Consider the following 16,570-nt stretch of genomic DNA (forward strand, 5'->3'; position numbering starts at 1 on the left):
CAGCAGTTGTGGCTCACGGGCTCTAGAGCACAGGCTCAGTAGTTGTGGCGCACGGGCTTAGCTGCTCGGCGGCATGTGGGATCTTCCCGGACCAGGGCTTGAACCCATGTCCCCTGCATTGGCAGGAGGATTCTCAACCACTGCACCACCAGGGAAGCCCCAGGAAACTTTTTGACAGTTATAAAGTCTGTAAATCTAATTTGGGCTTAATTAACTTATCTTCAAAATATCATTTCTCTAAGGATAAGAACTGTGTCTATTTGTAACCCTACTATTTAGTTCTCTGCATATAGTAGGAAATGAATAATGGTAGAGAATAGTTATTGGGTTGGCCAAAAAGTTCGTTCAGCTTTTTATGTTACGAAAATCCCAAATGAACTTTTTGGCCAACCCAATATTTGCCACTCTAAATTACCTTTGGTATCTTAAAAAAAAAACCCACCCCAAACAACTTTTATCATTTGTCCTAGGTACTATATGATTATACTATTTCATTTAATCCACACAATTCTGAGAATGGATATTATAAACTCTATTTTATAGATGAGAAAAATGATTTAACCAAGGTCATATCAATTCTGGTAAAAGGTTATTCCCAATGAAACATGGGAGTCTCCATGTAGTCCCCTCCCACATTGATTCTGGGCTTGTCCATATGATTTTCTTTGGACAATGGAACATATGCAAATCTGATAAAAGCACAGGCTTGATAAGAGTGCAACTAGGACTTGATTCCTTGGTATGTGCCTCTACCATGTGAGGAAGCCCTGGTTAGCCTATTTGAGGATGGAGGACCATATGGAAAAAAGGCCCAGCCCTCTAGCTGAATGCAGCTCTTTGAGTAATCATAGGAAAAACCTGCAGAAGAACTGCACAGACAACACCCAGATGATGAAAGATAAAAAATCATTGCTGTTTCTGCCATTAAGCTGGGTGGTTTTTTAAAAGTCAGCAACAAATTATTGTATTTAAATAATTTAATTCCCAAATATCTGGGGATTTTCCAGATATCTTTCTGTTATTGGTTTCTAATTTAATTCTGATAGGTCGGAGAATATACTCTGCATGGTATCTATTCTTTTAAACTTACTGACACTGGTTTGTGGTATAGTATATGGCCTTGCTAAATATTCCATGTCCACTTTATTTATTTTTATTTATTTATTTTTTGGCCACACCGTGTGGCTTGTGGGAGCTTAGTTCCCTGACCAGGGATTGAACCCAGGCCCTCAGCAGTGAAAGCGCAGAGTCCTAACCACTGGACCACCAGGGAATTCCTCCATGTCTACTTTAAAAGAACATATATTCTACTCCTGTGGGGTGGAGTATTCTATAAATGTCATTTAGGTAAAGTTGGCTAATAGTGTTATTCAAGTCTTCTATATTACTGATTTTCTAGCTCCTTGTTCTTTCAACTACGGAAAGGAAGGTTGAAGTCTCCAACTACAATTGCAGATTTGTCTATTTCTTTGTTCGGTTCTATCAGTTTTTTACTCCATCTATTGTGTAACTCTACTATTAGTTACAAACACGTCTAGGACTGTTACGTCTTCTTGATGAACTGACCTTATTTTTAATCATTATGAATCATCCCTCTTAAAATTTCTTATCCTGCTGTCTATTTTGTCTGATATTAATATAATCACTCCAGTTTTCTAAAGATTAGTGTTGCTTCCCTGTGGTGAGCAACAGCTGAAATTTCTGCTCAGTATTTTTGCCTTCTAGTTGTTGTTTCTTGCCAAGTTCCTTGGAGTTTCTGCTGCACATGTCTATTTAGGTTTAGCCAAGGATTTGGATGGTTATTTATATGCAAATTTGAGAACTCTCCGACATCCAAGCTTAAGCCAGTAAGACTTAGGCTCTCTGCTTGAATTTTTTTAAATAAATAAATAAATAAATTTATTTATTTTTGGCTGCGTTGGGTATTTGGTGCTGGGCGCAGGGGCTATTCTTTGTTGCGGTGCATGGGCTTCTCACTGCAGTGGCTTCTCTTCTTGTGGAGCAGGGGCTCTAGGTGTGCGGGGTTCAGGAGTTGTGGCTCACAGGTGCTAGAGCACAGCCTCAGTAGTTGTGGCACACGGGCTTAGTTGCTCCGCAGCATGTGGGATCTTCCCGGGACAGGGCTCAAACCTGTGTCCCCTGCATTGGCAGGCAGATTCTTAACCACTGCGCCAGCAGGGAAGCCCTTCTCTGCTTGAATCTTAGTTGTACAGCCCCTCACAAAGAGCTGTAAAATGTAAATGTCACCAGGTATAGTCCCATTCTTTGAAGAGTCTTTTCCCCTCTAGATTTTATATGCTTTGGGTCATTTTCCAGTTTTATCAAATAGGTATTTTAAATATTTTTACCCTTATTAATAATTGTTATCTAAAAGAGGATATAAGCTAGCCCCTTATTATCAGAAGCAGAAACCCTTGTAGATATATAGTCTACATTCAAAGAAATCTTAAATTTCACTCAGTAATTTACTATTAATAATATTTGCATTGTAATTTTGAAACTGTTTAATATAGATGTAGGATAAGGCAAATAAAATATCGTATAATATTATTAGGAACTAAAAATTTCAATATAAGATAAAAAGATATAAATATAAAATAAAGAAGTTTAATAAAATCTTTCCAATTTTAAATTTGAATTGAAAATATCAATATGAACTCATGATTTTAAAAAAATTCCTAGCTCTAACAACAAAGGAAGGGCCAAGAAATAAATGATACCCATAACAATAAGCACCTTCACAGCCTAGACTTTGGTGTCTAAATACTATTCTATATTAAAAGAAAGCAGAGCTTCTTGGAGAAAAGGCTAATTCTAAGTCTGGGCAGGGAAAATACAAGGTGAGCCTAAGATAGCTTGTTGTGCTAGAAAGCAAAAAATGTTCAGAGACTAGCGGGAGTAATGTCAAAAGGACACAGAAGTCAGCTTAAATGGACTCTCAATGGCCAAATTTAGACAATATTGGGCTTAAAGAAGGACAACTGTAATACTGAAAATAGATTAAATGAATACAAATCTATAATAAATTGAGAATACATAAGGTGGGACTCCATGAGGAGACGTAAAGAATAAGTACTGGGGAAAGAACATCTACCGTGGAGCTGTGAACTGAAAAACTCCCAGAGATTGTATAGGGTTGAAAGATGTTGCAGTTCCATCCAGCCAGAGTTGAGAGACCAGAGACCTTGTTGGATACTCATGGCAAAAGAAGAAACTGCAGAAAGGAAATTCATTAGTAATAAGGCTAAATTAACCCTACTGGAAAGGCTACTCTAAACCAACCCAAAGCTTAAAAACAGGCCTTGAACAGATCAAACTGAACTGGCTGCCCAAACGAAACTCAAAAGGCTTTAAAATAAGAAAAGAGAATCCAGAAACTCAACAGCCAAACAGTCACAATTTCTAGTATTCAGTAAAAAATAGTACTAAGTATTTGAATAGCAGAAAAATATGAGCCATAACCAAAGGAAACATCAGTCAATAGAAAGAGAGCCAGAAATCACAGATATGATGGAATGAGTAGATGAGGACTTTAAAGTCACTATTATAAACATACTTAAGGATTTAAAGGACAACATGAAGATAAATAGGAGTGAACTGGAAGATATAAAGAACCAAATAGAATTCATAGAGCTAAAAATGTAATATCTGAAATCACAATTCACAGGATAGCCTTAATAGCAGGTCATACACTACAGAAGAAAAGATTAGTGAACTTGAATACATAATAACTCATCAAACTGAGATTATGATAAAAAGTAAGCCTGGATAAAAGTGCGTGGGGTGATCTTTACATGCGACATGTAGGACAATATCAAGTGATCTAATATTCATGTTGTTGGAGCTGAACTAACCTATATGACAGAAAGTAGATCAGTTGTTGCCTGGTCACAAAAGAACTTTTTGGGGTGATAGAAATATTTTATATCTTGATTGTGGCAGTGGATATTTAGGGGTGTGCATTTATCAAAGCACATTAAAGTGTTTACTTGAAATGGTTACATTTTATTTTATGTATATTATGCCTTAATAAAGTTGATTTTTAAAATTCCATGACATAGTAATAATACTTAAGAAAGGGAGAAAAATACTCATTTGCTGTCCCTGGAGGTGACCAGTACTTGTTAATTGCAATGGAAAAAGAAAAAAGAACTTTAACAGTAGAAAGATTTGGTAGTGCCACCTGAATTGAAAGTGACTATTCTTAGCATCAGTAGTGAGAAAACTTGATAAAACCATACTGTGATGAAAAACACAGCATCATTTATAAAGTATTCTTGCCTAAAATACAGACTATAATCAGACCTTTAAACTTAACTTCCACTTTACAGTATAGAAATAAACACATATTTAATATTGCAAAATATTAATAGTTGAATTTAGCATATTGGAAAATATATATTTATTCTTCATCTTTTTTATATGTTTGAAAATTTTCACAATAAAAATTGAAGAAAGTGATTAGTTAAGAGGTCTACTAACATACTATATTATAAGAGTACAGTGAAACCCCACAATAACAAGTCTGGAGGTAATATAAATTTGGATATAATATGATTGGAAATTTTGTTTTTATAGCAGGGTCACCCTTAGCATTTCATTAACCTTGTAGTAATGAGGCCTCACATTTTATGCAGCTGAGGTTTTTAGACTTCTCTTATAGCATTATGGCAAGGGTCTTACCATTTTTGAGTCATTGAGTACAACAGTGACATTGTAATTTTGAACTCCTCATGTACAAGAGAAACTTATGAGATGATAATTTAAAAAAATGGTATCTATTAAAATGTGTTTATATAGACAAGTGATTTTATTTTTGGTTTTGTTAATTCATTTGATACCATGTATTTTGGCTTTCAAATGAACATTCAATTCAGATCATAAAATTTAGTTAATATCTTGGAGAAAGAGTCATATAGTTTATAGTTCCTCCTGCAGACCTTAATACCTAACATGTATAAAATGTCATTAAAAATTTCCGGGTATCTTTGACTTCTTACATTAACTTCCTCCTCTTTGTGTTAAACATTTCACTGTTAAAAAAGAGAAAAAACTGCCCTCAACCCAAACAAAGGTACAATTTAAACACACAAAAAAATAATTGTATCCTGAAACATAAGTCATGTACAGCTTCCAAAAAGGGCATTTAAAACTCTTGGTTTCTTGGCAAGCTACCTTAAAAATAGGTATGATATGTCAGATCAAGAATGTGTGTGTATCTGTATGACAAAAGGCATTTCAAAAAATTCAAATACCTAAATACCAGGTTAAGAAAATTGTTATTAAAGTTTAATTTAAGCAGTTATTGCCTCATTCCAATTCTTAAATTAGTCAGGGGCTGCAAAGAGTAGCACAGCTAGTACAAATATTCTTGTGATAATCGTAGAGATCATAACAATATAACAATAGGTTGTTCATCAATGTATATCTAGTATATTCATCAGTATCTGGCACACAGCAGATACTCATTAAGTGTTTGGTAAACTAATGAATTAGTGAGTCTGTCCCCAAATTAACCAGCCAATAATTAATTAATCACTATATAACTTCTATTATACTATTCTTTGGAAACAGTATACTATTCCTATTCTTTGGAAAAGCACAGGCCATTTACATTTTCAATTTCTTATGACTGGAAAAATTTCTTTAATCTATTACTGAGTGCCACAAAGGTTTCTATTCTAATTAGCAACACTGAATGGAGACACATTATAGAAAAGACTGGATAAAGCAGATTAATCAACAAGGGAGGGTAGCATTCATGTTGTAGGAGTTAAAAACCAAACATAAAGGATATAATGGAATTTTAACTAGTTTTCTCTCTTTTGTGTAAGTATTTATAATAACTATTGAATGGAAAGAGAAAATCCAATACAAATGATACACAGGCAGAAAAAAGAAAAAGGGAATCTATTGAAACCATTACTGTCAATTCCTCTGAAGGCTCTTGTGGTCTAGTCTATGCAAAAATTTCATTATGACAATCTTGTAAATAATACTCTAATACTACCCTCATATTTGCCATCTAATTTTAGCTGGGTTATTTTTTGTAACTGATAAGTGGAAATTAAGTAAGAGATTGCTTTAAGATAGCAGTAGGATTAACTATATTTCACAGATATTCAAAACTGAGATAACGGATCTGGCATCACGGTTTCTAGCATATTGCATATTTTTGGTAAGAAAATTACCTTTGAGACTGCAGACTTAAATACTAGTATTAGGAGAGATGAGACATTCTGTTGTGGGACTCTCACTTCATATTTTTAGCTTTAAGCTAACAAACAGAGGGCAGTTTAGCACATTCATGGAAATAACAGGTCATTCAGCCTAAATACAGACTTTGTGTGATTGATACCTACTACTGCTACTACTGAAGGGCATGGTGGAGGTAGGGTACCAGACAGTGACACCATGGATGAAGTCTGGAAATGGAAAATACAAGAGAGAACACACCCTTCAGAAAACTTCTGAGACTTGTCCTGTTCTGTCAAGGCTCTGAAACTGGCTTCACGCAGAGTCTGGAGAAACGAACAAGAAAAGTTCTTCTACACAAGCCAACGTTTCTCAAACTAGGCAAGAGCCTGCCAACGTGCTTGGCCAGCACCCTAGGGCAGCGGTTTAGCCATGACCCTGAGTTCAGTGAGGAAAATGGCTATTTATTGTTCACTCTGCTCTCTTCACTATGGAGGCTGTGGATCATGTGCCAGGAATGAAGGTGAGCTGGGGTTACTGGGGCTTCTCTAGACCAGGCAGATAGCAAGATAGCAAGCCTCTTCTGGTTCAGACCACTTCCATGGGGCTGTGCCAGGAACATGCTCGTATTCCCTGTCTTTGCTGATGCTGCCTCTCCACTTACTACCAACCCCCACTCCTTGCCCCGCCCCCATCACTGAAATACTGCCTCAAAACCTCTAGAGATCTGAGAGCGTATTTGAAAATCACTAGCTTAGATTAATGCTCAAAACAATACAAGAATTTCTTGTATAGAGTCTTCTTATACACTTATAGTGCTGCACTATATCTTAGGGCAGCTTATTTTGCCATTGGGCAGATCTGTTAGAAAGTATTTCCCTGTAGCAAGCTCAAATCTGCCTCCTTCCTACCTTCTTCCTTCAGTTCAAGTTCTGCCTCTTGAGGTTGCATGGCATAAGTCTGTGCTATCCCCTTTTCATCTGTCAATATCCATCTTAAGTCCTATCTCTTTGTGTTACCTGTCCTAACAACTCCTCCCACAGTGACCTCTGTGTCCTTTGGGTTCCTTAAGTGTTAAGTATACTCGTGTGGACCACTCCTTGGCACTTATGTTTTACAGTCTTAGTTATCTTGGGCATTCTTTAAGCCTTCCTAACAAGAACATATTCTCGTTGAAGGCTGGACAGTCGCAGTGTTTTTTTAATGTCTACTTCCACATCCCTTCACTATGTTGCATTGGATAGATAACTAAATACAAGTGTGCACAGGTCCTTCATGAACTGGTCTTAACCACAATGACTTTCCTTACTTTCTACCACATTTCTTTACAAAAATCCTCCATGCTAATCAAATCCAACTGCCAAACTACATCTTATATCTTCCTCCTTTGCAAATAACTTTTCTTTCCATCTCAACTTCTCCCCCTCTAGGTCATGGAATATTAGCCTAGGGTACATGAACTTCTGAATACTATACATAAAATGTACATTTTTTTGTGATAGAGAGGGTTTCACACTTTCATATAATCCTCAAAGGGTCCCATGACTCCACAAAAGATTAAAATCCACTGCTGTAACTTTTTTTTGCCTTGTCTGCTTAACCAACTCTTCTCTATTCTTAAAGTCAGCTTATGCCCCTGGATCCAGTGAACCTTTCATATGGGGGGAGACTTTTCTAGGCACTGAACTTACATGTATCAATTTCTATACTATGCTGACTGATTTATTATGTAACTTGTGAAAACTTTAAAATTAATACCTTTATTGTGACTTAATTCTTTTGTTATTTAATGTTTCATGATTGTAAACTCTTCATAATGGGTTCAGTGTCTTTTTGTTATGTGTACTACCTTGTATGAAACAGGCACTCAAAAAGAATACTCTGGACACAGATGGTGAATCAATCTTCAAATTAATCAGTGTATAGAAACTGAATTCTAAAGGTCCACATCACGGCTGTGACATTGCTGGAGCTGGGCAAAATGCCACAATTAGCTGCCACCTCACCTCTGCTTTACGAATATTTTCTCTAGCTTCATCTATTTTCTGTTCCAACTCTGTTCGGCCTTGTTCTGAAACTGCAACTCCATGACATTCCAGATCATCTAGAACCTATTAAAGAAAATAGGAAAATGATGATTGTTTTCTATTTTTCTCTTTTTTTTCCTTAAAGTGACTAGAATATCTAGATAATTTTAAAGACTTTAGTGACAAGTGACCATGATTCCCTTTTTAACCTTTGTTTTCATTTATTTATTTGATAATTTAACAACCTCTGAAAACCGAGTTATTTGTAGTGAGGTGGATGGACCTAGAGACTGTCATACAGAGTGAAGTTAAGTCAGAAAGGAAAAACTAATACCATATGCTAACACATATATATGGAATCTAAAAAAAAGGTTCTGAAGAACCTAGGGGCAGGACAGGAATAAAGACACAGACGAAGAGAATGGACTTGAGGACACGGGGAGGGGGAAGGGTAAGCTGGGACTAAGTGAGAGAGTGGCATGGACATATATACACTACCAAATGTAAAATAGATAGTTAGTGGGAAGCAGCTGCATAGCACAGGGAAATCCGCTCGGTGCTTTGTGACCACCTAGAGGGGTGGGATAGAGATGCAACAGGGAGGAGATATGGGGATATATGTATATGTATAGCTGATTCATTTTGTTATACAGCAGAAACTAACACACCATTGTAAAGCAATTACACTCCAATAAAGATGTTAAAAAAAAAACAAAAAACCTCTGAAATAATTATAAACTTACAGGAAGTTGCAAAAGTAGTAGAGTCCCTTCACCCAGCTTCCCCCAAGGGTAACAACTTATCTAACTATAGTACAATATAAAACCCAGAAAATTGACACTGGCACTATCTATAAACCTCATTTGAATTGCATGTTTTGATATGTATACCTTTAATTTTTAAAAATTACATGAATATAAAGCATTGTTTCTAAATAACAACTAATACAAAATGGTAAAAAATCTGTTGTATCTTCATACCCCACCATGTGCTCCCCACCCCAAGATAAAGACGGTCCCATCAATTTATTTGTATTTTATCAAGCCATCTCTTATGTATTTCCTTACATGCTTTGTACAGTTTTGTTTGAAAAATAATAAAATGAGATCTACCTTCCCTTCAATGTGTCTAAGAAATCTTTTTGTGTTTGTACAAACTGACTGACTTCATTCTCTAATTAATCCACAGATTCAATAGTTCAACTCTTACTTTACTGCTATTTGAGTTTTCAAATTTCTCAATACTATAAACAGTACTGTACAAACAACCTAGTCAATGATTCTTTGAACACATACGGGAATATTTATCTAAGGTAAAAACACAGAAGTGGAAACTGTACATTTTTATAGACATTGCCAAATTGCTCGCAAAAGGCTGTACCTACTCTTCTAGTAGTGTGTAAGAGCACATTTCTCTATATTTCACCAACACTGGATATCGTCAATATTTGAAGTTTTATAAAAATTATCCCATTGTTTCAACTTTCATTTCTCTGTAATAGAATATCATTTCATATGTTGCTGGTCATCTCTATTTCTACTTTTATAAATGGGCAGTTCATATCCTCTATCCATTTTTCTACTTTTTTGTCTTTTTCTTATTACTTAAGTATATTTCCTTCCAGATATTAGTCCTTTTTCTGTTATTTATGTCACAAATATTTCCTCCCATTCTATTCCCTTTCTCTTAACTTTTAAAAGTTCTTTTGTTTTACAGAAATTTTTTATGTAGTCATATTTATCAATCATCTTCCTTTATGGGTTCTGGGTTTTGTGTCTTACTTAAGAAGTCACTGGTAATATGCCAAAAATATTCTATATGTTTTTTAGTTTTTAGTAGTCTTGTGTCTAGCATTTAGCTCTTTAATTCTTTTGAAATTTACCTTGTATATGGCAGAAGGGAGAAATCTAACTGCATATTTTTTCCCAAATACACAGACAATTGCTTTAATGCGATTTACCGAATAAATCCTTTCTCCCAAGATTTGAAATACCATTAACATGTTTTTGATTTTTGATTTACTTATTTTTTTATGTTTTTTTTAAAGTAATTTAATATTTTATTTATTTATTTATTTTTGGCTGCATTGGGTCTTTGCTGCTGCGCGCAGGCTTCCTCTAGTTGTGGCGAGTGGGGGCTACTCTTCCTTGCGGCGCATGGGCTTCTCATTGCTGTGGCTTCTCTCGTTGTGGAGCACGGGCTCTAGGCGCACGGGCTTCAGTAGTTGCAGCACATGGGCTCAGTAGTGGTGGCTCGTGGGCTCTAGAGCACAGGCTCAGTAGTTGTGGAGCATGGGCTTAGTTGCTCCACGGCATGTGGGATATTCCCGGACCAGGGCTCAAACCCATGTCCTCTGCACTGGCAGGTGGATTCTTAACCACTGCACCACCAGGGAAGTCCAACATGCTTTTTATTATGAAATATTTCAAATATACTCAAAAGTAAAGAGACTAGTATGATGAACTCCTATATACTGATCACCAAGATTCCATAGTTAACGAGACTTTTCCACATTTGCTTTACCTACTATCCTTTATTTTTCTTGTGCTAAAGCATTTTAAAGCAAATTCCAGACATCCTGTTATTTCATTCCTACATGTTTTAGTGAAAGTCTCTAAAAACATGAACTTAAAAAAAATACAACCACAATACTGTTATCAGACCTAACAATAATTCCTTGGCAGCCTTAATATGCTGTTCTGGGCTTCCCTGGTGGTGCAGTGGTTAAGAACCCGCCTGCCAATGCAGGGGACACAGGTTCGAGCCCTGGTCCAGGAAGATCCCACATGCCAAGGAGCAACTAAGCCCATGTGCCACAACTACTGAGCCTGGGCTCTAGAGCCCGTGAGCCAAAACTACTGAACCCACATGACACAACTAGTGAAGCCCGTGCTCCGCCAACAAGAGAAGCCACTGCAATGAGAAGCCCGCGTACCACAATGAAGAGTAGCCCCTGCTCGCCGCAACTAGATAAAGCCCACAGGCAGCAAAGAACACCCAACACAGCCATAAATAAATAAATAAATTTATATATATATGTAAAAAATATGCTGTTCACCATTAAAATTCCCTGTCTGCCTGAAAATGACTTTTTAGGGTGGTTTGTTTGAATCAACAGCTAAAGGTCCATACATACACAGAAAATTTTTTTTGATATATTTGTTAACTCTTGTATGATACTAGTTTTAATTACTATAATCATTACTGCATCTTTCAGTATGTGTTAAGGCACAAATGTCTCATTATTGTTGTTACTGCCTATTCTTGTACATGAAGAAAAATTCAGATACATTTTAGGATCAGACTGTGAAGTTTCTCTAAAAATATTTTTTAAGTTTCATTGGAATTTCACTGAAATTACAAATATATTTAATTTAAAAAACACATAAAAAAAAAAGTCAGGGGCTTCCCTGGTGGCGCAGTGGTTGAGAATCTGCCTGCCAATGCAGGGGACATGGGTTCGAGCCCTGGTCTGGGAAGATCCCACATGCCACGGAGCGACTAGGCCCATGAGCCACAATTACTGAGCCTGCGCGTCTGGAGCCTGTGCTCCGCAACAAGAGAGGCCACAATAGTGAGGCCCGCGCACCGCGATGAAGAGTGGCCCCCGCTTGCCGCAACTAGAGAAAGCCCTCACACAGAAATGAAGACCCAACACAGCCATAAATAAATAAATAAATAAATAAATAAATAAAAATTAAAAAAAAAAAGAATGTTCAGCAAAAAAAAAAAAAAGTCAGAGAAAGACAAATACTGTATGTTATCACTTATATGTGGAATCTAAAATATAAAACAAACTAGTGAAAATAACAAAAAAGAAACAGACTCACAGATATAAAGAACAAACTAGTGGTTACCAGTGGGGAGAGAGAAGGGGGGAGGGGCAAAATAGGGGTACGGGATTAAGAGGTACAGACATGCATAAAGTCAAAAAGCTACAGGCTGTATTGTACAGCACAGGGAATACACCCAATATTTTATAATATAACAAATGGAGTATAATCTTTAAAAACTGTGAATCACTATGTTGTACATCTGAAACACATATTATAAATCAACTATACATCAATAAAAAAAAGAATTTAAAAGTTAAAAAAAAATCCACAATATATGAATCTCTCCAATTACCCATGTCTTCTTTGATAAAAAAAAAGTCTTTCTTCTTACAGGTCATGACACTGGTTGATTTATCAGTATTTTATTGCTGTGGTGAATAATTTTTTTCCAACTGCACTTTGCAATTATTATTTCTAGCTAATATGAAAACTAATGATTTTTGTATGTAGTCTTGTTTCTATTGACTTTACTGAACTCTTACTACGTCTGACAGTTTGACAGCTGGGTCTCCTATATTTGAGGGGGTACACAACCACCTCATCTATAAGTAATGACAGATGTACCTCTTCCAAATATTTAAACACCTTATCTTTGTTTCATTAAGAGCACTGACAAAGTGGTGATCACAGGTGCTGTTTTCTTATTTTATCATTGTGGTAGGTAGAATGGTCTCCAAAGATGTCCACACTCTAATCCCTGGAAATGTGTATATGTAAGACATAATTTACTGATATATTAGAGTTATAGACCTTAACACAGATTAACGTCTGGATTATCTGAGCAAGTCCAATCTCATCACATGATCCCTCACAGACAGAGAACTTTCTCTGGCTGGAGTGAGATGAGAGACAGGCCAAAAGAGAAGTCAGAGAGATTCCAAGCATGAGAAGGATACAATGCACTGCTGCCGACTCTGATGTAGGAGCCCATGTGCAAGGACCAGAGAGAGTGCCCTCTAGGAGCTAAGAGTAGCCCTTAGCTGTTACAGTTTAAAGAACTGTTATCAGCCATACAGTTATAAGGAACTAGATTCTGACAACAACCTGAATGAGCTTGGAAGTGGATTCTCCCCCAGAAGCCAGCCCAATGGACATCTTGATTTCGGTCTTGTTAGAGCTAGAGCAGAAATACCAGCCAAGCCCACCCAGACTTCTAATGTACAGAAGTGTGAGACAATAAACTTGTTTTAAGCCACTAAGTTTGTGGTAATTTGTTATGGCAGCTATAGAAAACTAATACAACCATCAGGTATAATGTTTGCTCTAAGTTTCAGGAAGCTATCCTTGTCAGAGTGAAAAAGTCTTAATCCAGCTGGTTGGGAATTTCGTTTTACTTTTTAATCACTAAGGCATAGTGATTAGGCATAATCACTAAGGAATTTTATTATGTGCTTTATTGGCAACTATGACAATAATTATATAATTTTTCATCTTTATTCTGTAAACACACTTTACTATACTGATATATTTTCTAATGTTGAATTGTCCTTGTACCCTAGTCATGTGCTTAAAACACAGCTTGATTTATTTTTATTAAATTTTATTTAGCATTTTTCCAAGTTTTTTACATCTTTGTTAAAAATCAGTTGACCATATATGTGTGTGCCTATTTCTAGACTCTTCACTTTGTTCCATTTATCTATAAGTCTATTCTTACACCAATACAGTAACATCTTGATTACTGTAGTTTTGTGTCTTGAAACCAAGTAGAGTAAGCCCTCTAACTTTATCCTTATTTTTCAAAATTGCTTTGGCTATACCAGATCATTTGCATTCCCATGTATGTTTTAGAAGCATTTTGTCAATTTCTACAAAAAAACCCTGCTGGGTGTTTGACTTGGATTTCATTCTATATATGGATTAACTTGGAGATAAATGGTATTTTAAAAATATTGAGACTTCTATTCCACTGGTCTATATGTTCTTTTGCCAGTACTACAATGTCTTGAATACTGCAGTTTTGTAATAAGTTTTGAAGTTTGGAAGTATGAGTCCTCCAACTTTGTTCTTTTTTCAAGACTGTTTTGGGTATTTGGAGTCCCTTGAGATTCCATATGAATTTTAGGGTAGCTTTTTCTATTTCTGCAATAAATACTGTTGAGATTTTCATAGGGATTGCATTGAATCTGTAGATCATTTGGGGTGGTATGTCATCTTAACACTATCTTCCATTCTGTGAAAGGAGGATGTCTTTCCACTTATTTATGTCTTTTTAAATTCCTTTCATCAGTGTTTTATACTTTTTAGTGTACAAGTATTTTGCCTCTTTGGTTAAGTTTATTCCTAAGTATTTTATTCTTTTTGATGGCAGTGTAAATGGAACTGTTTTCTTAATTTCCTTTTCTTTCTTTTTTATGTTTTTGTTTTAAAATTTATTTTACTGAAATATAGTTGATTTACAATGTTGTTAGTCTCCTTTTCTAATTATTCATTGTATAATGTATATTATATGGTGTAGAAATGCAACTGCCTTTTGTGAGTTAATTTTGTTTCCTGAAACTTTGCTGAGTTTATTAGTTCTAACAGGTGTGTGTGTGTGTGTGTGTGTATGTGTGTGAGTGTGTATGTGTGTGAAATCTTTAGGATTTCCTACATATAAGATCATGTTGGGACTTCCCTGGTGGTCCAGTGGTTAAGACTCCATACTCCCAATGCAGGGGGCCCGGGTTCGATCCCTGGTTGGGGAACTAAGATCCCACATACTGCAACTAAGCCCGCATGCTGCAACTAGAAAACCCCACGCGCCACAACTAGAGAAGAGTGCACGCTGCAACGAAGACCCAGAGCAGCCTAAATAAATAAATAAATGACCCTGTCATTGATGAACAGAGATAATTTTACTTCTTCCTTTCCAATTTGGATGCCTTTTATTTCTTTTTCTTGCCTAATTGCTGTGGCTAGAACTTCTAGTGCTATATTGAATAGAAGGAGTGAAAGGGGGCATCCTTGTCTTATTCCTGATCTTAGAGGAAAAGCTTTCAGTCTCTCACCATTGAGTATTACTGTTTTTTAACAAACTGAATATATGCTTCTTTGTGTTTTACCTACCTGGGGTTTGTTGAACTCCTTGGATTTGTGGGTTTACAGTTTTTATTAAGTTTGGACAATTTTCAGCTACAATTTTTTTCAAATATTTTTCTCTTTCATTTTATTGCTTAAACTATACCTTACTAGATTAAAGCCCATCGGAGGTCACACTATAAAGAGCTAGAAAAGTCATTGAAATCTGTCTGTCTCTACCTCCTAGCAGAAAGACTCAACATGCCTTGACAACAGAGAGAGGAAACAGATTTATTTTTAACATCTGAACATTTACTTTCAAATAGAGTCAGACATTCTAGTGGAAAAAACCTCTTTGTGTGCTTCATATTTTGAAGTATAAAGCTGCAGTAATTAATCTCATCACTGTTTATTAGATGTGTGGTAGACAGATAACTTGTCTTTCTAGTTCACAAATTTTTTGATTGAGATAAACTGTATTAGAAGAACTGTACCCAAAAGCCATATCTTCCCTTGAATCTGATTTAGATGACAAGATTCTAGATTTCAAGCTGGAGTCTGATGCTGAGCTTTGGGGAATTTGGGGTGAAGAGGAGAGATATATTTTGCATGCAAGAGGCATGTGAACTGTTATGGCCAGAAGTTAGGCTGTGGCAGATTGTGTTTTTCGAAAAATAGCTACTACAATATTTCCCATTCCACATGTTCTTCTAGAACCTTGCAATTTCCCCACCAAGAAGTATTGATACTTTATGACCTCTCTCCTTGAATCTGGACAGGGCTTTGTGACTGCCTCAATTAATAAAAACATGACAATTAAAATCTTGTTATTTCTGAGGCTAGATCAGAAAAGATGATATAGCTCCTACTTGGAGCTATTGGGGCTCTTGGGGCTCACATCTTTGTAGCCCTGTGCTACCAGCTACCATGTAAGAAGTACACCTAATCTGAAGCTACTATGTTGGAGAAACTGTATGGAGAGACCACAAAGAGACAGAGATGCATGAGACGCTCTAATTATTCCAGTTCCCAGCTGTTCAAGTCTTCCTGGTCCAAACACCAGATATTTCAGTGGGGAAGCCTGTGAGATAACTCTAGCACCAGCCACTATCTGATTGTAATTACATGACAGACCCGCACCCCCACCCCCTAAGTGAGAACTGCCAAGCTGAGCCCATCCAATCCCCAGAGTAGTAAGAAACAATTTAAAAGATTCTCTTTTTGTGGCATTAAATTTGAGGTGGTTTGTTATGCAGCATTAGATAAGTGGAACACTGAATTCGAGATGCCTGAGAAAAGATGTGACAGTGAAAAGAAGATGTCAAAGCAGGCTAGAGGATATATGTATACACAGAAGAAAGGCCCAATGTTGGAGATGGTAATTTATTATTTGTTGGTAAGTGAAACCACGGCAGTAGTAAAGACTGCCTATAATGAGAATAAAGAATAAGAAAAGAAGATAGCCTAGTATGGAAGCGTAAGGAATTTAAAATGTAAATGTAAGATGAAGAA

General features: G+C 36.3%; 1 protein-coding gene across 1 annotated transcript in view; it reads right to left on the reverse strand.

The window, feature by feature from the left end:
- The window catches only part of FCHSD2 (FCH and double SH3 domains 2), a 313,606-nt gene that overhangs the window by 34,284 nt on the left and 262,752 nt on the right, over positions 1-16,570 (reverse strand). The window contains exon 12 of the mRNA XM_007173694.2: positions 8,202-8,306. Coding sequence (XP_007173756.1) covers positions 8,202-8,306 — 105 coding nt within the window. The remainder of the gene's footprint in view (positions 1-8,201; positions 8,307-16,570) is intronic.

This window comes from Balaenoptera acutorostrata, chromosome 9 (genome assembly GCF_949987535.1).
Source record: "Balaenoptera acutorostrata chromosome 9, mBalAcu1.1, whole genome shotgun sequence".
NCBI classification, from domain to species: domain Eukaryota; kingdom Metazoa; phylum Chordata; class Mammalia; order Artiodactyla; family Balaenopteridae; genus Balaenoptera; species Balaenoptera acutorostrata.